This window comes from Solea solea, chromosome 21 (assembly GCF_958295425.1).
Source record: "Solea solea chromosome 21, fSolSol10.1, whole genome shotgun sequence".
NCBI classification, from domain to species: domain Eukaryota; kingdom Metazoa; phylum Chordata; class Actinopteri; order Pleuronectiformes; family Soleidae; genus Solea; species Solea solea.
Window position 1 is genome coordinate 18,241,152 of NC_081154.1, and position 21,859 is coordinate 18,263,010.

The following is a 21,859-nucleotide window of genomic DNA, read 5'->3' on the forward strand; positions in this document are numbered from 1 at the left end:
CTCTCTCTCCTTCCCATCCTCATAAAAAAAAGAGAAATAAAACCTGATCCTCCTGTTTCTACAGCCAGGCTGTCCTCAGTATTCCTGTCCACCAGCAGTCACTGAGCCACCAGATGCTTTGTCCCCTCTGTGATCTCTAATAACTCGTTATATCAGGTCTGGTGTCTCTGTAATTATGAGCAGTGATTTGCGTTGTAGCACTGATGATGATGATGATGATGATGATGAGGATGATGATGAGGATGAGCTGTTTCTGCTCTGACTTTTGCTTCCAGTGACTTGACAAGTTCAAGTGTCGCCGTGACGACGTGTCTAACTCGTGTCTAACTCGTGTTCTACATGTTAAAAAAAAAATGCCGGCTAATCCTTGTGCTGGATTTTTCGTCTGTCTCCCTCCTTCGGTGTCCCTTCCCTTTCTCAGCAGAAACCAGTTGAGCCATCACTCAATGCAACACACCAAACACCCCCAACGTCCTTCCCTCCCTCCCTCCCTCCCTCCCCCTCCCTGGACGATCTCCTGTCTCACTCTCTCACCTTCTCCCTTCGTCTTATTCCACTGACCATGCATGTTCCAAAAACAGATCTCATTTTCATCTACGGTACGACAGCCCCCCCCCCCCCCCCCACCAACACCACCACCACCACCACAACTCCTGCCCCCCCCTGCACCTTCACTCCTCCTGCACTACCTCCTTTCCAAGGCCAGGCCTGCTCCTCAGTTCCTGTCCAAGTCCACCTCACCTCCCCTTTTGCTCCACCTCAGGCCCCGCCCTCGCCGCCCCACCGTGTCGTCCCATGCTGGAATTTTGGAGGCGTGTGCCGGCGGGGGGGTCCACCAATCCCCGGCCCTTTGGGGAAGTATAAAACTCCACACATGCATGAGCCTATTCGCTCTTTCTGTCAGACCAGCAGTCCTGAATTGGAGGGTGCCGCACTTTTAGGTGAGGGAGGTGGACCAAGGGTGAAAACTGCAGAGAACAATCGAGAAGTAGAAGATCGCGGATAGGCTCGGTTAGAAGGCCAATCCCCTGTCTGTCCACCAAGGATGGAGAACTCACACGCAAAGACTCCGGCAGAATGCCTGGCTTACTTTGGGGTGAACGAGATCACCGGTCTCACTCCAGACCAGTTCAAGAAGAACCTGGAGAAATATGGCCACAACGGTGAGAGCGCGGGCATGAGGGATGGGGAGGGGGAAACTTGTCACTTCACAGTTAAGCATGCACGTGTTTGTGCGCAGACACTTGTCGGCTCAGGCCTCGGGGTTGTGCGGGTTTTGCATGTGATGCTGTTTTCAGAGGAGTTGCAACAGCTGGTAGAAATGACAGAGACACTGAGAAGCAGAGACTTTGAGGGCTTTGAAGAGCTATTTAAAGACAGCCAAAGAAGATGGCTGGAGAGCGAGAGAGACAGGTGACGGCTCAAGAAGCTTCCTGGGTGATATATGGGGGGGCGGGCGTTAGAACAGGAGAGGTGGATAATTTTAGGCCGGGCAAAAGGAGGAGGTCCTTAGATGGCTTATGGCTAAATGATCGTTAATATGATTGCTGATCAATAATCCGTGGAGTGACTTTAATGTGATATTTGGTATTTGGGTTTAAACGCTGGTGTTTGTGTTTTAGTGGAGTTTGAATGTGAAGGAACGAGCAGCTACTTTGGGTTTTTACGAGGCCTCGATCAGAACAGGAAATCAAACAGTATCATAATATCATTTTAACTCAGGATCACATTTACACAGTTTCTCTTCTCAAGCTTTTAGTTTTAAATGTGAGTTGATGATGATGATGATGATGATGATGATGATGAGTCATTTGAACTAACTAGCTTTTTTCCCCTTCTCTTCCTGTTTCCTCCTCCACTTCCTTCTTCTCTGTGGTGTGCTTCTCCAGAGCTGCCAGCTGAGGAGGGTAAGATTTCACCTGATGACATTATCACCCTCATGTTCACCATATAGCACACAATATAGTCTATTACCTCCAGCTTCCTTTTCACCCTTTGTTATTGTGCACACACACACACACACACACAAGCATCACATACTCAGAGAGTGTGTGTGTTACACAAGGATCCACACACAGTGACATATGTATTAACGTGTTTTCTGCTCATTATCTTGTGTTTCTGTCAGGTAAGAGCATCTGGGAGCTGGTCGTTGAGCAGTTTGAGGACCTGCTCGTCAGGATCCTGCTGCTGGCTGCCTGCATCTCTTTTGTAAGTCAGCGTTTATAAGTTGTCCTTTCTCGCTCTCGACATGTCGCACATTTCCATCACATTGTATTCATGTTGAACTTGAGCTGTATCACTAGACGTCATCCCAGCTCATGTGAGCGCGTCCATGGTCACAGTGTTGCACTTTTCAAAGTTATTAGTCTTGACGCCGAAATAAACTCGCTAAATGAACTTCTCATTTCACGTGACCTTTGGCCCCTCTGACACTCTTGTGTGTCATCTGGAAACATGCAGTTAATGGCCTTTAATGTGTCGCTGAAACTAATTCAGTAAACACACATGTCGTCTGGACGTCGTCCACTCCTTAAACTCCCTCCACCCTCCTCGTGTTAATTTGAGGGCAACAACTTGAGAGGAGGGAGGCAGATTGCGAAGGCTCGTCGGAGGTGTATTAATTCCCGCGGCCGGCGTTCACCCCTTTGGGCAGCTGTCACGATGGCCTTAGAAGGCGAATATTGAGGAGCCAGTGAGAGATGGGGGTCAGGGAAGTATGGGGGGGATGAGGGGGTAAGGGTTTATTTTAAGACAGCTCCGAGCTGAGGAGAGAAACTGAATCCGTCAGGAAAGGTCACGCCTGAAGGAAGGAACGGAGGCTGAAGTCAGGAGGAGCAGTGACTTATGGGATTGCCTAATCAGATTAAATGTAATGAAAATAAACGGCCATGATAAGCCTATAACTGAGCTATGAAGTGATCATTGCTGCCTAATTGCAGCCTTTCTCTTACCCTTCACTTCCACCCATTAGACACAACATCATATACTTTATAACCATGATGATGGTTTTGTGTTTTTTTTCTGTCGTCTCCTCTGCGCCGACCTATAATCCTGACCGCTGTGACCTCAGGTGCTGGCCTGGTTCGAGGAAGGCGAGGAGACCGTCACCGCCTTCGTGGAGCCCTTCGTCATCCTCCTTATCCTCATCGCTAACGCTGTTGTTGGAGTGTGGCAGGTCAGTGATGAGGGTGGTGACACGGTGGAGTAAACAGTTTCCAGTTACTGACAGGTTTTCCAACGCGGCCTCACTTTTGCAGCTTTAAAGGTCAAAATGGTGCATGTTGTTGTGAGCTCATCTTATTTAGACAAGTCTTGGATGTCGTGTTCTGGTTACAAAACAAACTCCACTTTCAAAGCCTCAAGATCTGACTGCTGCCATGACAGGTTCACAGGCGTCGCTCACACTGGCGTCCACTTCTATGCTTGATGCTCGATTTTCCTCACAGTCGGAACCTTAATGACACAATTGGCATCATGTTCTATTGAGTAAGAGCTGAAAGAAGTGACTGAGGCCTTATTCACACAGAAACACAACTTTCCCTATTTGGTCTTTTTGTTTTTAGTTTTTAGTAAACGTAGCATCATTTCACCAAGTATGTTCATCCACAGGAAACCCCCAACAACCTGTAGTACATATGCCAGGCCTGTACGTGGTGCTCTGAGCATGTGCTGTGCACTTTTAATAAATAAATAAATAAATAAACAAAGCTTTATTCAAATAAGTATACATTTAAATGTAAATAATTACAGAAACAGAGACCAAGCTAGGGCAACTGAGGAAAGGAAATGAAAGATATCATAAAGTGAATAGGCCAAACACAACAGACATGCTGATCAGTCACTGAGGGAACACAGCGGTCAAACGCTGCTAATGAACAGCAGCGCATGTAAACCTCAGTACACTGTGTCACACCGAGCATTCATTCATTCATCCTTTCAAACCAGGATAATAATAAAAAAGCTGTGTTGAAATGAGTTTGGCCACAAAATGAAGATTTCATGTGTTTATTCATGCTTCCTGTGTGTGTGTGTGTGTGTGTGTGTGTGTCACAGGAGAGGAATGCTGAGAGCGCCATCGAGGCTCTGAAGGAGTACGAGCCTGAGATGGGCAAGGTTTACCGTTCTGACAGGAAGAGTGTGCAGATGATCAAGGCCAGAGAAATTGTCCCTGGAGACATTGTGGAGGTGTCCGGTAATTAAGATTTGTCATTAATCATCTGCCTGCTCTGAAAACACCTATGTTAGGAGAATAATAATAACATGATTATTATTGGTCACTGTGAGAAGAGGCTGAACAAGTCATCAAAATCACACTTTGAAACTGTAAATCATCATACATATACATACATATATATATATATACATATATATATATATATGTATATATACATATCATCATTGTTTTCCTTTTTAAATGATTTTAATTTGACTTTACTTATTTTATTATTTCAATTCAATATTACAGTGTTAAAGTGACACTAAAATAGTGCCAATAAGGACCAGACACTAAATGTAACTGTTAATTTCATGCTAAAATTGTTCATTATGAGTGTATGTAACATTAACAACGTTAATGTAACACATGTTACATTAATACTAATCCTAAAACATAGATACATTTTTGTTTCCGACTGGAACAACAAAAACGATGCACTGCAGCTTTAAAACAATAATACAATATTCAAACAAAATGATGGGTCATATATTTATTTTAATACTAAATCTAAATCTAAATAGTGGATTTGATCCTACACTGAACTGGTAAATGGAAACTATTTCTATATTGTACATTCAAAGAAAATGCATGTTTCTTATGTATGTTTATGACCTTTACTGTCTTTGCTGCTGTGACAATGTCACTTTCCCCATTATGGCACTTTAAACACACTCACATGTTACACACTGGACCTTTAAGTCTACCATAATTGTCACGGTATCTTATCTTATCTTCAAATATTAATAATAGCTAATGCTAATGAAGCCGTTTCAATCTTATATGGGTTTGTAAAATCGCAATCAGCGAGAGAGAGAGAAAAAAAAAGAATTCATTCAGCCTTAATTTCCATTGAGGGAAAGTGAGACACATGTAGTGTGTGTGTGTGTGTGTGTGTGGTGAAGCCTGATGGTGGAGCCTCGTGTCTTTTTAAGGCAACACGAGTGAGGAGTGAGGAGTGAGGAGTGAGGAGGCACTGCTGTGAAAACATGCTGACTGAAGGAAAACACAGTCGTGAATATAAATACCCTGAACCAGCACCTGCCACGCCTCTACACCCCCCCCCCCCACACACACACACACAGAGTGTACACCTGTTCCTCGAGGGCCAGCTGACCCCCCCCACACACACACACACACACACACGCGGGCGTATAGTTCATTCTCATTGGACCTGACCCGCGTCACTCTCAGCCCCACAGTGAAGCCCGTGGATTAGTGCAGACATGTCATGTGGCTCTTACTGTGGTACCATCTTATTATTATGAGTGCTAGTATGTTCCAGCACATAAGTGACAGCATTTGTGTGATTTGGATGATTAAAGAGGAGATCTGTCCACTAACCACACACTTCATGAATGTTTTTTTATAATAGTACAATAAAAACATTCTCTTTTTCTCTGTCATTCCCACAGTTGGTGACAAAGTCCCCGCTGACATCAGGCTTGTATCCATCAAGTCCACCACTCTGCGTGTTGACCAGTCCATCCTCACTGGTCAGCTCTCCAGCAAATCCTTGTCGTTATAGTCGGTCTGTGTTGAGCTTGAGCTCTGAGTGAAGTGTTTGTTTTCTGTCTGTCAGGTGAGTCCGTCAGTGTGATCAAACACACGGAGTCTGTGCCCGACCTCAGAGCTGTCAACCAGGACAAGAAGAACATGCTTTTCTCTGTAAGTCCCACACCGCCATCTAGGGATAAACATGATATATGATTTATCACACATCGCAATCACGAACACGACTTTAAATCACACTATTTAACATTTGAATGTACTTCCAAATGATGGACTTTTGAAAATCTAATCTTTGTCAGTTTGGAGTGGTCACTCTATGTGGCCCCCAGTGTCTGGTCAAATAAACTGTAAAGTGAAAAATAGCAAATAAATATAGTGTAATAAAGGGTTTATTTCCAAATAACCCTAAAATAAAGCCATACTTCCCTGGCCTCCAAACTGGGAAAAAGTTATGAATATTTCATGTGCGAGTCGAGCTCACCAACATACAATCCTAGTTTTTTATTTTTGAAGTGCCACAAGGGCTAGTCTCAAGATTTATAAAGAATCCTCTTTATTTAAGTTTTTTTAGTTTTCATTTATTAAATGTAATATGTAGATTATATATTATTTTTTATTGAAAATATTGTCACTGCAGTGCAGACATCAAATATATACTGTTGTTCAATAACTGGTTACTGAAGTGAAGTCGGTTTTTTTTGTATTTGTCATTAAACACTTTTATCAGGTGGAGGAAAAAAGATAAAATACTAGATTTGAGCTAAAACTATCGGCATCCCATGACATTTTTATATTTTTACATCATCCTACACGTACTGCCATGAATAATGAATGCATATTCCCTTTCCCGTTTTATTCTAAACTTCACGTGTTGTCTTCCACAGGGCACCAACATCGCTGCCGGTAAGGCCATCGGCGTGGCTGTGGCCACCGGAGTCTCCACTGAGATCGGCAAGATCCGCGACCAGATGGCCGCCACCGAGCAGGAGAAGACTCCTCTGCAGGCCAAGCTGGACGAGTTCGGCGAGCAGCTGTCCAAGGTCATCTCCCTGATCTGCGTTGCTGTCTGGGCCATCAACATCGGCCACTTCAACGACCCCGTCCACGGAGGCTCATGGATCCGTGGTGCCGTCTACTACTTTAAGATCGCTGTGGCTCTGGCTGTGGCTGCCATCCCCGAGGGTGAGGGATGCAAAAGAAGGAGAAGAAACAGCATGTCTTTGTGTACTTTTATTTTGAATGACACTCACAGTTTCCTCTATGTAATGTCTCTCAGGTCTGCCCGCTGTCATCACCACCTGCTTGGCCCTGGGTACCCGCCGTATGGCCAAGAAGAACGCCATTGTCAGAAGCCTGCCCTCTGTGGAGACCCTGGGCTGCACCTCCGTCATCTGCTCAGACAAAACTGGCACCCTCACCACCAACCAGATGTGTGTGACCAAGGTGAGTGTTTCTTGTGCTCGGCTCGCTGCGTACACACAACCTTTCCCCAGATGCACACAAACAACTGTCTTTGTTTCCTCCTTCACAGATGTTCGTTATCAAGGGCGTAGACAGCGATCACGTTGACCTGGACGCCTTCGATATCTCTGGCTCCAAGTACACCCCCGAGGGCGAGGTGTAAGTGGACTTTCATTGCCATGCACAACAATTATAGACATCTAGTGGTGAGGCTGGAGACTGCAGCAGAGTAAAGCATCCTTTCCTCCCGCGCACACCAGGGAACCACATTGGCCTTCCTGAAATGTTACACGTTGGAACTTTAATGTGATGCCAGGCATCATTTAAATGTAAACAAACAGTCACGTGTTTATTGGTTTGTAATTTCCCTCTCTGTGGATCAGTTCTCAGGGTGGTGCCAAGACCAACTGCAGCGCATACGATGGCCTCGTGGAGCTGGCTACCATCTGCGCCCTGTGCAACGACTCCTCTCTGGACTACAACGAGGTAGAGTCAGAACGATGTGGCGTGAATCCTGCTGAAACCCTCTGCCCTCGCACAGGTCGACTGATCGTGTCCATCGCTCTCTCCTTCTCTCCAGTCTAAGAAGATCTATGAGAAGGTTGGTGAGGCTACTGAGACCGCTCTGTGCTGCCTGGTCGAGAAGATGAACGTGTTCAACAGCAACGTGAAGAACCTGTCCAGGATTGAGAGAGCCAACGCCTGCTGCTCAGTGAGTATTCTCTCTCTCTCTCTCTCTGTTATTATTTCAGGCCTCAAACTCAATACAGAAGAATAAATAAAAGACACAATAAGTAAAAGAAATCAGCCACAACTCTCAGAGAGTTTAAACCCAGCTCATTGTGATTCACTGAAAAACCCTCAGTAAATCTCATTTCCCCCCCGAGTGCCTGTCTGACCATGGCGTCTTTCTCTGACTCGTCCCTCAGGTCATCAAACACCTCATGAAGAAGAACTTCACTCTGGAATTCTCCCGCGACAGGAAGTCCATGTCCGTGTACTGCACCCCCGGTAAAGGTGAGGGTGGCGCCAAGATGTTCGTGAAGGTCAGTGACTTCCCTCTCAGCACCTTCCTCTGTGACTGCACTGTGTTCATTGTACAACAACAACAACAACCCGCGTGCTCCACAGGGCGCCCCTGAGGGCGTGATTGACAGGTGCACATACGTGCGCGTGGGCACCACCCGCGTCCCCCTGACCAACGCCATCAAGGAGAAGATCTTGTCTGTGATCAGGGACTGGGGTACCGGTCGCGACACCCTGCGTTGCCTGGCCCTGGCCACCAATGACAACCCACTGAGGCCAGAGGAGATGGTCCTTGAGGACTCAACCAAGTTCGCTGATTACGAGGTGAGAGTTTTCTTCTTATTATTATTATTATTATTATTATTATTATTATCGTTGTTGTTGGTGAACTTGTTCCTGAAAATGTTTGGACACAACTGTAATGACACGTGAATGATTTCTGTCCTCAGACTGATCTGACCTTTGTGGGCTGTGTGGGTATGCTGGACCCCCCTCGTAAGGAAGTCTCTAGCTCTATTGAGCTGTGCAGAGATGCTGGAATCCGTGTCATTATGATCACTGGTTAGTATTATGGGCTGGATGAATTCTCCACACCAGCCCACTATGAACTCTGAAATGATGCTATGTTAGAAAAACATGACATGATTTGTTGTTACTGCTAATATGCAAATAATTATAAAATAATAATACTAATAATACATTTTATTTATGTTACATTGTAATCACTGTAAACATCTGCTTTACACTCTTAAAATTAAATTAAAGAAAACACTGAAATGATCCTTTCTTACATTTTGGTAAGAAGTGGGTTAAATGAGAAAAATGAGAATCTAAAATCATAATTGTAAAAATGATGAATTTTTTTTATCGTTTATCATGAAACAATATCACATATAGAACTGTACTCCTCACTGTAGATTTAATATTTACAAAAACCTGCATCCAACATCTCCTCCAACTTCCAGGTGACAACAAGGGAACTGCTATCGCTATCTGCCGCCGCATCGGCATCTTCACTGAGGAAGAGGATGTTTCCGGCAAGGCCTACACCGGACGTGAGTTTGACGACCTGCCCCTCCATGAACAGGCCGAGGCCGTGCGCAGGGCCTGCTGCTTTGCCCGTGTGGAGCCAGCTCACAAGTCCAAGATTGTGGAGTTTCTTCAGGGCTTTGATGACATTACTGCTATGGTAAGAGTTTGGCAGCGCAGGATAAATGAGCTGTTGCTTTTGTCCTGGGGTTCACTGAGGATTTCTAGTAGTAACTGTTAAAAACGACGGTGCTTCCTCTCCGCAGACTGGTGATGGTGTGAACGATGCCCCTGCCCTGAAGAAGGCCGAGATCGGCATCGCCATGGGCTCTGGCACTGCCGTTGCCAAGTCTGCCTCTGAGATGGTCCTGGCTGACGACAACTTCTCTTCCATTGTGGCTGCTGTTGAGGAGGGCAGAGCTATCTACAACAACATGAAGCAGTTCATCCGCTACCTCATCTCCTCCAACGTGGGTGAGGTCGTCTGGTGAGTGGCCCCAGAACAATCTCAACTCCCACTTTGAAGCCTCAAAGTTTGATTTGGAAGAAAGTTGAACCAATCACAAATATCGCCCCTGGCACGCTACGGACTTAACGACAGAGAAGTGGCGTCTACCAGCTTTTGTGTACATCCAACATGGCAGCCACTGAAGAACAGCTGTCTTTCCATTCAGCTTCTGCTTCCTTTTTAGGCGACTTACTCAAGTCATTACTAGATAGCATTGCTCCTAAAAACCACAACAAGCCTGCCTGTGGACACGTTTTCCACGCTTTGCATACGTCGTCCTGGTCATTGGTCTGATTGATTGTAGGTCTGCCCAATTGCATGCAGAGGCATTATCATCTATGGCCACGCCTCTTTGACAGTGGGGGGAGACTTCACCCTTTCCAGACTCCAAAAACGTTGTCTTGGTGAATCCACTAAAGAGTGTTTTAATCATGTAGACAACAATACACACCAAATAGATACTTTGACCCAGCCCTAACACACTTTGATCTTCCCTTCCCTTCCTCTCTGTCTCTAACCATGTTTTCTTCATCACTCCCTCAGTATCTTCCTGACTGCTGCCCTGGGTCTGCCCGAGGCTCTGATCCCCGTCCAGCTGCTGTGGGTCAACCTGGTGACTGACGGTCTGCCCGCCACCGCCCTGGGCTTCAACCCCCCCGACCTGGACATCATGGGCAAGCCCCCACGTTCCCCCAAGGAGCCCCTGATCTCTGGCTGGCTGTTCTTCAGATACATGGCCATCGGTGGTACGTGCCATCATCATCATCATCATGTTGCCACATGTTTAGTTTAAAAGCAGGAAGAAGAACATGGCTGCACTGACACTGTTACCTCATCCTGACAGGATACGTTGGTGCCGCCACTGTTGGTGGTGCTGTCTGGTGGTTCCTGTACGACCAGACTGGTCCCAAAATCACCTACTACCAGCTGGTATGTAACCATCACTTTTCTACAGTGTATTCTCTGTCTTTCACATACAGATGCTTCATGACCTCCCTCTCTCCCTCTCTCCCTCTCTCTCCCTCTCTCTCTCAGTCCCACTTCATGCAGTGCCACGATGAGAACGAGGACTTTGTCGGCCTGGACTGTGAGGTCTTTGAGGCTTGTCCCCCCATGACCATGGCCCTGTCTGTGCTGGTCACCATTGAGATGTGCAATGCCCTCAACAGGTAGTCACCTCACCTCACCTCACACATGTCTATGTAAAACAACAGGGCGCTTTGACAAGGCAAGGACTGGAACAACATGACACAGTTATACATGATCGAGTCAAACTGAAAAGAGGATTCAACACAAGGTTAAAAACAAATGTAAGACTTTTAAATTAGATCAAAATGAAAACAATGATGGAGACCTAATGTGACTGGGATGGGAGGCCATTCCAGGGCTTACACACAATCTGTCCATTTAGGTTTTTTTAATAAAAGAAGGGAACTGACCGGAGCTGTTTTAAAATGAACATTAAGAGCCTTTATTGATCCTTGTGCAGGGAATGTGGTTGTTCCAGTAGTTAGGCTGGAAAAAACTCAATATTGCATTGAAGGTCACACTTTTTTAACATAATACATTCATATTTTTATGTTTTTTTCCTGGTTGTATTCCAATAAAGAGATTGGGAAATAACTACAAATGGTGATTTTAGCATTGCTACAAACAAAGTCACAGTACTGTATATACACACTAACAGTGTGATATACTCAATAATAATATACTAGTACTGTGTTATTGTACTACATTAAAGGATGATCTAAGTCAGTATTTTTTTAAAGATGTAAAAACATACATAATTACTGATAGATGTTTGGTAATTACATCCAAACACAATCGTGAGTTACGGAGTGGGAACATTCTTCTACTTTCAAAAATCTCCCATGACTCATCTGTGGGAATCACTGATCTAAGTGACCTGCAGGGGGCAGAATATGGGGTTAGTAGTGTAGTGAGGAGGGAGACTATTGAGCACTATATAGAATCATGACTCGAGTGGCTTACACATCACATGACCCATTTCCTTGTCCTTTTTTTTCATCAAGCTTGTCTGAGAACCAGTCTCTGATCCGCATGCCCCCATGGAGCAACTTCTGGCTGCTGTCCGCCATGACCCTCTCCATGTCCCTGCACTTCATGATCATCTATGTTGACCCTCTGCCCGTAAGTCACACATCCACACCCACAGTCGACATCTTTGCGCTAACTCTGTTCTCAACTGTACAGTCGTAGCATGGCTCCGCCCACGCTGAAGTCATGGAAAACGACCCAAAGTCTAAGATAGTGATTCTGACCAGTATCACACCGGTCGGACATGGATACTGAATATCGGCTCATCCTGACCAGAAAGGATGTTGTTTGCATGAATAAGCTTCTGCTCCAAATAGCAAATAAGCATTCAGGCGACTGTAGAAACATGGTGGCACAAGATGGCTGCCTCTGAGAAGCAGGGCTCTTGCCTACAACACATCATTTAAAATAATACTTAATTCATGAATTCATTCATTGTCTACCACATGAGGGTCGCGTGGCCACTGTGACAACATGTGAAAAGCAGCGTGCATCCTGAATATCACAGAGTCACATTCACTGCTATGGTCATGGGACTGTGGGAGGAACCCGGAGAAAACCCCCCCCACACACACACACACACACACAAGGGGAAAACATGCACACTTGGTCAGACCAGGACATGAACCTAGGTCTTTTTGCTGCAAGACAAATGTGCTCACCACGATGCTTCCACGTGGCCCAAAATACAGAATTTGAAAGTAATTTCCCGCTCATACTTATTGGACGTATGTTGATTTTTTGCTCGTCACACACTGGAGCTGACGTGTGAAGACTGATTCTCACTCTTGTGCCGTCTCATACAGATGATCTTCAAGTTGACCCATCTGAACACCGAGCAGTGGCTGATGGTGCTGAAGCTCTCCTTCCCCGTCATCCTCATTGATGAGGTGCTGAAGTTCGTGGCCCGCAACTACGTTGAGAGTAAGTCGCCTTGAGTACATCACCATGAACTGCACCTCCACTTAATCAGTGCTGGAGTAACACTGTGACATTTGGGGGAGCTCAGTGCGGCCTGTCATCACCCCATATTATTTTATAATATATATAGTAGATATTTTTATCAAATAAATACACGTTTTTAAATTTAAAATGTAGCTTTATAAGTTATCTTTGGAAAAATAAAGTACACATTTTACAATATCTCATTATTATAGTTTTATTAGTTATTCTTATCAGACAAAAACACGTTTTAATGAGCAGCTAAAAACCAAAGAGCACCATTTCCTTTACCTGGCTTTCAAAATAAGAGCCACTGACTTTGGCTTTTAACTACTTCTCATATAAAACTTTTGCCATATGTTATAAAATAAATACACGTTTAGTTTTTCATCGTATTAGTTCACTTGATAAAATGAAATGCAAATTTTATTTATGTCATTCCTCAGCTGTCAGTCATACATGGGCTTATTCATGGGTAAATCGGGGATAATGGCAACACGGCCTATTAAAGTGCAGACAAATTGGTTCGTAATGAGCAAATAAACGCATATTGATATATATTACTATTAGTAGATTATTTATTGTTTGTTTCAGACTGAGCTCCCCCCATCATTCCAACCATGTACATCATCTGTCTAACAATTCATCTGCCTGTTCTTTCTTCTTTATTCACCGTTCACTCACTTAACCCTTCCTTTAATTTCCAGAGTAAATTGAGTCAACCTACCACCATTAGCCTGTAACTAAAACAAGGTATTCCACAGCTGTAGCTGCTGGTGGCTCCATCACTGCGTACCCAAGTGTGTGTGTGTGTGTGTGTGTGTGCTGTTTGTCCGTGCACTCTGGGCTCTCCCTGACTAGACAACAACAACAGTGGAGACACTTTTCAGTCCCACATTGACATGGTGTGCAGGTCCCAGAGTGCTGCTGTGCGTCTGTGACATGTCCTCCTCCTCACGTCTCATGTCCCCCTCACGTCTCATGTCCTCCTGGCTCATGAGCTGCCTCAGCAGGACGAGGTGCTGCTGCTGCTGCTGCTGCTGCTGCTGCTGTTAGCGTAGCAGCTTTCTGTCCATACTCCTGCAGACGTGTGTCCAGTGTCGCTCTGGGTCTCACAAAGGCCTCAATCCTAATTATTGTCATCATTTATTGGGTTTCATCAAAGGTACATTAATGAACAGCAGTTAATTGACTTAATACTTCAACTAAACATTTTATTAAAGCTACTGGTAACGCAGTAATAAGCTGTTAGTGAATAAGCGTAACTATAATAAAGCATTTATTAAACATTGTTAACCTTTATTAATGATCCTTTCCGAGCCTTAAGTTGTGTGTGTACAATAAGAGTCACAAGGAGCATTAATAAAAGATAATAATGCTTAATAAATACTTAATTATGGTTCATTAATTCCTATTTTCTAGACCCATACATTTATAAAGTCATAGTTAAGGGAATCATGTTTACATTAAAATAAGAGTCACAAGGAGAGTTAATAAAGGCTATTCCTATAGTGCTTAATAAATGTAGTTAATGTAAATGTAGTTAAGAACCGCCTATGCTGCTCATGTACCTTGATAGGAAAATAAACTTTAATAAAGATTCACGCTTTGTTCGATTGTTCCCGCCTAGATCACAACGCTATAGTTGCAAATGTTGATATTTGAATAACTGTGTTATTTTTGTGTTATGAGCTCACTGATGTGTTTGTTTGTCTCTCTTCAGCGGGCTGCAGAATTTAGGGTGTAGAAGATGAAGAGGATCTTAAGGGTCGGAGAGAGAGAGGGAGGCGGCGAGAGAGAGAGAGAGAGAGAGAGAGAGAGAGAGATCACAGCCGAAGAGAGGAGCCAACCAAATAGAAGAAAGAGGAGTAAACACGGGAAAACGTGTTAAAAAAACTATAAAAAACCTCAACATAAAAATAGCCTCTATATAAGAAAAAGAAGAGTTAATTTCAAAAAGGTGGTACACGACTATCCAGACTGATAAAAGATATTTAAGATTTTATTCTAAGAAATAAAGTATGTATTAAAAATGACTTTTTGTTTTTGTTAAACTTGGATATTGTTCAGCTGTTGTGTTTTTTTCTGTGTCCTCTGTCCATTTTCTTATCATTGATTTTCCAGCTGATTACTGTTATTCTAGTCTCTGTCGCTCGTGTGTCTCGTGCAGCCTCCGTGCTTTAGGCTGGACTCTGTACAGCGTGGTGTAGGCTCACACAATGACTTCAGACAAAAAAAGAAAAAGAGAAGAAGAAGCCACATGCCTCCAGCTGCCAGCGCTCTCTAGAGGCTTCATGCAGTCAGTGAATGGACGCTTGGGGGGTCTCGTGACATTAAATGGGCATGTCCACTCAGTCACAACACTTTTGGTCTTATATATTGTTTACGCGATAAGTTGCAAATAAAGTGATGATTACAAACTCGTGCACTTGGACTTCGGAGCACATCTTTGTTCATCTGCACATCATGAGCTTCTGACATTCATATATCTTTATTTATCTTTTGATTTCCTCATCATATTGGTTCGTCTCCTCTGAGAGCTGCACAGTGTCTGGTTTGCAGAGCTGCATCAGCTTATATACACATGTATACATATATATATATGTTATGTATGTATATATAGAAGCATGACTTCTTTAGATGAGGCTCCTGAATGGTATGTCGACGTCCCTCATTTGCTTCTCGTAGTCGTCATCGAACATCTTGGTTTGCTCCGGTGTGAAATGGTTGGTCCAGTCACCCACTTCACCTGTGAACCAAATCATGATGGGATATATTCATCTTTAATTATTCATATAAATCATAATCTACACCGCGTGCACACTTTTCATTTTAATGTTGAACAAATACAAGTTCTCAATCCAAAATGTGAATAAACCTCAAATCTGAATATTTAACATATTGGCGTTCTCATATGTAGAATAGCTGTATGTGTGTGTGTGTGCACAATTATAATGCAACTGAATGAAAGACTAAAAGCTTCCTCTCTCACTTCTGATATTTGCCTGCAACTCTTTCACCATTAAAGTAAATCAAGTAATCTGAGAGAATGACACTCTGTCTGTGAGATTATACCGCGTTCTAAATCCCCGGATGTCGTTCTCCACACCTGCTTACTCACTTATATTCCATGACCACAGTTTCCTTGTATTCTCTCTGCACTGAGTTGTACATGTGTAAGTATCGGCAGACTTCCTCATGCAAGTTTCTCATGCACACTCACCGATAACTCCCTGCCCACTTTTTGTAGATTTTTAAAATCAGGCATTTGGGGCGGAGTCAGCTTCAGAACAGGGGTTTAGTTCCTCTTTAAGTTGTAAACTAGTAAGGTTAGACTGTAGGCTAGACACTAGTGGACTGTACCATGAAGCAGAGAGAGTAGACTGGTTGTAGAATGGTACAATCCTAACAAACATGTTTTGTCCTGTGTGTGACGTGGTGATTATGTTTTTGGCTCATGCTTAAATGGGTTAGGGTTAATACATGACTTGTGGAGGTGAGTGAATCACCTTTTCTCATGAAGGCAGAGACAGACAGGTCAAACACTGGTGCTGGCACGCACGAGTAGTTGGCCATCGGGTTCTCCTTCATGTTCTTGAAAGACGTGAGCTCCACAATCCTGCTGAGGACCTCATCAGACAGGTCCAGGTCCAGGTACCTCATGATGCGCTCCACCTCACGCCGCGGATTCTGGGAAGGAAATGTGAGATGGGGATTAGGGAAAATACAATTTGTAGGTGGAGTTTTTACAACTGACTAATGCAGTTATTGTTCCACGTGTGTCTTTTAACTCTTTTAGCAAATATTTCTACCAAGATATTTTGCATTTCTTATCCAAAATGTCAAAGTGCACACACTGGTGCCCTAAGTAAGTCACCTGCCAAGTTTGAAGCAGCTCAAGTGAACAGTTATAACGATGACATGTCTCAAAGGTTAGGATTATTTAAGCAGTTTAAGTAAATGTTCTCAATCCAGAATAAAAAAAAAAGGTTTCTAACAACTGCAAATGCTGATATTTGATGAAATATCATGAAATATTGATGAAAATGTGTGGTTGCCTTGTCACCTTATTTTCTACACAGCTCCCACTACAGTGTTGGAGGACATATTTTTACAAACCCTAAATAGTTCTGTTTTAAAGTTAGATGTAGCTTTTTTAACGGTTCAAAATCAATGTCCAACAAATATGCATATATACATACAGTATATATATACATATATAAGATTCATTCTTTTCCTTCCATATATATATTATAGGAAACCTAATGCCAAATGCATATTTTCCTGAAGTTTCAACTCCACCTTATTCTTCTCAGGTGGAAATCAAGTAGTGAACACACATGTATTTGATGCTTAATGATGAAATAACACTATCACCTAACTTTACTTCTTTATCTTATACACCGGGAGTTAAATAAACTAATTTAAGATACTGTATGTGGAAAAAGATCTACTGTTTATGATCTGTATTACATGGTATTAAATTACACTTACCATTACCTTTCATTTCAGATAATAACTGTTTTATTTCTTTTGCTTTTTAATGTTAAATGAAGGCCATTTATGTTTATAATAATAATAATAATAATAATAAATCTTTTTTGATTTAGAAATGTGCTGTGTTTGTGTACATTGTAATGTATAAATAAAGTTGAAGTTCAAAACATACCATTTTTCTCTACTGGAAATGAAAAGGGTCTAAATCTCATTGTGTGATTTGCAATTTAATTATTTAAGTCGTGTTCATTTTTAACCAAATATAGTTATAGTTATTTACAGTATGGTTTTAATTACACTGTCATCTCTTCACATCATTGTTGTTGCTACTTTATCGTCTGTCTTTGTGTTGTCCGTACCTCTTTCATGTCCTCGTAGAAGAGGTAAAGAATATTGTGCTTCTCTCTCTCCAGCCAGTAACCTTTCACATGGTCGTACCACGAGCCCCACGACACTGCACAGACAACAGCCGTCAGTCACACGGTCGTAAACATCATCTTCAATCATCTGATTGGTGTGGATTAGTCATCCGCTTCATGATTGACATTCCTTTGTCCCACAGTTACCCGCTCGTAGCTCCATATTATTTTTTAACGACACGTTTTATGGTGATAGTGTAAAACTGTAATATGTAACTTTCAAATATAAAAAGATGAGTTCACACGATGGTGATTAAGTCTTGGCCCATCTTTGTTTCTCAGTATTACAGTGTTCATGCACTTCACACGAGGATACATGACATGAAATATCACCATATTGTCATCACAGATCTGAAATGTCACCTCCTCGACAGAAGATTTCAGGGGTTATGATACTTGACTTTCACATTTCAACACCTTGAAGCTGGTTATTGGTGATTAAACACCAATGAGCTCTGTGACAATATAACTGACTTTATGACATGAATGATTCTGGGAAGTTCTGATCTTTTATGTGTTATTTATATAAGTGTAGATGTCACTTTGTTCTCCGTCTGACAGTTATTCATTTACGCACATACTTTTCATTGTCAACACGACGGCTATTAAAAAAACCAGTTAAGTTAAGGAGCTTTGGTGCCTTTAGGTGCAATTTGTATCATTTCTTTTCAAGGTGATCCTTTCGTCATGATATTCTCAGTCTGTGGTTCAGACAAAGACAAAACAAGTTTGATCGGAAACAAATAACAAGAAATTGGCTTGTCAAGTGGTAAAAGAATAATGAATATGTGTATGTATATATATATATATATATATATATATATATATATATGTGTGTGTGTATATGTAGATATGATATAGATATGTAGATATTATAATGAAGGAGCTCCAGTAGATGGTGCTCTAGGAAATGGCCTCTATGGTGACCTGGTTAACGGTTAACCACAGAAAATGACCCATGACCTTGGAGTTCAAACTATAAAGTTAGAACTGTTGACAATGCATCTGTAGAGGTGTAGAGTAGCAGCTGTTTTATTCATAATAATATAACACCAAATGAATTCATTATACTGTAAATCCTTTCCCTGTAATTAGTAACAAGGATTTGTTGATTGGTGAATTCATTGCAGGGTTAGAGGCCTTTGTGCAGATAGAACCAGTTTGTAGGTAAAGGGACACTGAGGAATGTAGATGAATCTACTTACACTCTCCTCCCATGAACTTGTGGATGTAGCCCTCCCAGGGCCCGGGCTCAGGCTGGGTCATATTCATTTGGTCAAAGTAGTAGTAGCTGACCAGGTTGTCTTTGGGATTGCGTGCCACGTAGATCGTCTTTACAAAGGAAGCAGGAGGGAGACATAGAGAAGGAGTTGTGACAACAATACAAGGCCCGGGTCATTGGATTAACATGTCTTTTATGGCATTGTGTTGTAAATGCTGTTGCTAACTGTGCAAAGCTATCCTGTGACGTTGACTCAGCAGAGTTTTCTCTCAGCAGGTTTTTCAATTATCAATTCTTACTTTGCACTTCTTTTCCCAAAATCCAAGAGGCACCATCTGAAAAGGAAGATGTGTCTTGATGATTCTTGGGGGATCGGTTTTGTTCAGAAGGTCAAGACCTGACGAGTGAAGTTAGAGAAATGGATACAAATGAGCTCAACGCCCAAAATCAACCACAGAAACTTACATTTGTTACATTTATTATCCTACAGACATGTATATACACTTAAACATGTATGTGTGTGTGTGTATATATATATATATATATATATATATATGTATATATGTATATATATATATATATATGTGTATATATATGTATATATATATATATATATATATATATATATATATATAGATAGATAGATAGATAGATAGATAGATACATACATACATACATATGTGTGTGTATTATGTATATTATTGTGACAACACACACCTGAGGGGATGGGAGGTGGGGAGCTGATCTCCAGGAAAGGACTACGGACAGGTGTGGGCGCTTGTTTGCAGGCCTCTGCATCCCCGTTGTGACGAAGTAGGTCCACGATCTCCTGAGTCCATGTGGTCCCTGGTGTCCCAAAATCATCGAGAAAACCAACAAATAAACAAAAAACCAACGAAGAACTGACAGAATAAGATACAGTCTTATGTTAAATATCCTTATTTTAGGGAAGAAATCAATTCTTTTTGCCTCATAACAGTAAATGTTTTTTTAAGAATTTTTATTTGTCCTCATTCCCCGCTTCATTCATTTTGTTTTTCATGCTCGATATTTAGTTTTTTAGGCGATTAAAAAAAAAAGGAAAAAAGTTGACAATTATTTTAATTGATTAATAATCAATTCATGACACTAATTATTTATATGCACAATGTTATTCTGAAAAGTCAACAAGTAGTCGAGGGTTAAATATAGAGATCAGTGGACATACACTTACAGTACACTTCATGTTTATATTTGAGTAAATAAGCATACACTCAAAAAAGAAATGGCTGACAAACTTAAAAATATGACTTTTATTAGTAAATTAATTAGGTTCATTCAAACTAAAGCAAGAAAGTTGGTCATTTTAGTCTGAATGAACTTAGGTGGACACTAGCGACCCTGTGACGTATGAATGAATGAATGAATGAACTACCAATGGAAGTCATATTTTTAAGTTTGTAGACAAGTGTATTTTCCTTCCATGAACACAGCAGCAGTGGCGCAGCGGTGGCGCAGCGGTGGCGCAGCGGTGGCGCAGCAGTGTGAGTACCTGCTTTGGGGTAGGTGGCGATGAGGATGTCTGAAGGGTCAGGGCTGAACTCCCACACTGAGTCAAAGTTGTTGGCGATGTAGCACATGAGAGGGACTCCTCTCACCCTGATGAGAGGGAAGCGAGTGATGGAGGCGCTGGCCTTCTCTATGACCTCTGTGAACGACAACTCTTTTTCCTCGGACATGACTGGAGTTCACTTGAGGAGAATAAAGAAAAAGGGGAATTTCCAGAAGCACTTGAGCAACACCAGTGCAGTGGTTCCTCTCCTGCAGAGAGCTCCTCTCTCTCTGTCTCTCTCTCTCTCCCTCTCTCAGCTGTTTGTGATGCCTTTGTCACAGACTTATTGGCTCGCGCTCAACCGGTAACACCTTCGATTCCGGTGCCTATAGGAAATCTTGGTTATCAGGAACCACAATCACAGCATGTGAGCCCTGATCACTCTTTCATTTGTCTTCCTGTTGGCTCTCTCTCTCTCTTTTCTCCTTTCTCCTCTTGAAGTCTTTGTGTTTCCAGCCAAGGTCTCTGCAGCCTGTGAATCCAGAAGACGTCCCTCCCTACTCAGTGTCCTGATCTCTCTGAAATTCTTTCTGTCCTCGTGCTCTCTTAATAACCTGCCTGTCAGAGCTCAGCTTCTTATCTGAAACCTACACTACAGTGCTCTTGTGTAACATTCCAACTGTTTTCCCTCTTCTATGCCTTCTCGTGCTTCCTCTCTAATATGAGGAAGAAGCAGACATGGGGAGGTTCTTAACAGAGCCACCCCCCCCCCCTCACACATACACATACACACACCAGGGAATCTGTCACAGAGGAATGCATATTTTTCTCTGAGCTCAAATTGCTTTCTTTTCACTTTTTTCACAGAAGAAGAAAACTTTAGTAAAGTTTACTGTGAGAGACACTGTGTGTCTGTATGTCCAGCTGAAACAGACCTTTGGACCCAGAGTGAATGACCTAACTGAGTAAAACATTAGCTGAAAATTACACTACAAAAAAAACCTTTTTACATGCAAGTGGACAGGGCCGGCCCAAGCCTTTATGGGGCCGTACGCTGAACCTGATCTGTGTGTAACTTACAGTGATACAAATGTATCACTGTAAGTTACTAATTATGCATTAATTATGTTATAGCTATGTTATTAACTAGTTTTTCTTTTACATTAGAGGGTAGTTGTTGTTTTTTTAAACAGGTCCCAGGGCGGGGAAACCTCAAAACGCCACCTTTGCATTTCTGTGTAGACAACAAATAAGGTATTTAGGAAACGATGATGTTAAAGTCGGGGGCATTTACTGTCAGAGTAACTAAAGTCAGTCTGAAAAGACGCTGGACATCACCAGAACACGCCCTGTACTCACAGACAAGTCAAAGTGAAGAAAACAAAAGCTATTTTTAGTTGAATTAACAGATGAGTGATTGTTCCACACACACTCAGAT

The 21,859-nt window shown here is 42.5% G+C and overlaps 2 protein-coding genes across 3 annotated transcripts; one reads left to right on the forward strand and one right to left on the reverse strand.

Moving 5' to 3' along the window:
• Positions 1-898: 898 nt before the first annotated feature.
• atp2a1l (ATPase sarcoplasmic/endoplasmic reticulum Ca2+ transporting 1, like) lies at positions 899-15,180 on the forward strand. Of its 2 annotated transcripts, none has more exons than XM_058620543.1 (23): positions 899-1,163; positions 1,890-1,907; positions 2,129-2,211; positions 3,074-3,178; positions 4,057-4,195; positions 5,632-5,712; positions 5,799-5,884; positions 6,613-6,910; positions 7,005-7,171; positions 7,260-7,348; positions 7,573-7,675; positions 7,770-7,901; positions 8,119-8,235; positions 8,321-8,539; positions 8,665-8,776; positions 9,181-9,404; positions 9,511-9,731; positions 10,296-10,498; positions 10,597-10,682; positions 10,788-10,921; positions 11,786-11,903; positions 12,617-12,734; positions 14,476-15,180. In XM_058620543.1, exons 1-23 carry the CDS (start codon positions 1,046-1,048, stop codon positions 14,490-14,492), a joined length of 2,988 nt encoding a protein of 995 aa, XP_058476526.1. In that variant the 5' UTR covers positions 899-1,045; the 3' UTR covers positions 14,493-15,180. The 2 variants fall into 2 exon arrangements, with proteins under 2 accessions (XP_058476526.1, XP_058476527.1); XM_058620544.1 differs by lacking the exon at positions 14,476-15,180 and adding an exon at positions 13,460-13,479.
• On the reverse strand, positions 14,932-21,140 carry sult1st6 (sulfotransferase family 1, cytosolic sulfotransferase 6). Its single transcript, XM_058620573.1, has 7 exons — positions 20,422-21,140; positions 19,608-19,736; positions 19,190-19,287; positions 18,874-19,000; positions 17,609-17,703; positions 16,262-16,442; positions 14,932-15,501 (listed from the first exon to the last, which is right to left on the reverse strand). Exons 1-7 carry the CDS (start codon positions 20,606-20,608, stop codon positions 15,389-15,391), a joined length of 930 nt encoding a protein of 309 aa, XP_058476556.1. The 5' UTR covers positions 20,609-21,140; the 3' UTR covers positions 14,932-15,388.
• Positions 21,141-21,859: the final 719 nt, after the last annotated feature.

Excerpts from the sequence above, each read along its gene's own strand:
- atp2a1l (XM_058620543.1), top strand. The coding sequence starts at position 1,046 with ATGGAGAACTCACACGCAAAGACTCCGGCAGAATGCCTGGCTTACTTT. Across the intron at positions 2,212-3,073 it reads TGGCTGCCTGCATCTCTTTT|GTGCTGGCCTGGTTCGAGGA; the intron begins GTAAGTCAGCGT and ends CTGTGACCTCAG. Across the intron at positions 8,777-9,180 it reads CCGTGTCATTATGATCACTG|GTGACAACAAGGGAACTGCT; the intron begins GTTAGTATTATG and ends TCCAACTTCCAG.
- sult1st6 (XM_058620573.1), bottom strand. The coding sequence starts at position 20,608 with ATGTCCGAGGAAAAAGAGTTGTCGTTCACAGAGGTCATAGAGAAGGCC. Across the intron at positions 19,288-19,607 it reads CCCACCTCCCATCCCCTCAG|GTCTTGACCTTCTGAACAAA; the intron begins GTGTGTGTTGTC and ends TTCACTCGTCAG. Across the intron at positions 19,001-19,189 it reads TTTGGGAAAAGAAGTGCAAA|ACGATCTACGTGGCACGCAA; the intron begins GTAAGAATTGAT and ends TCCTTTGTAAAG.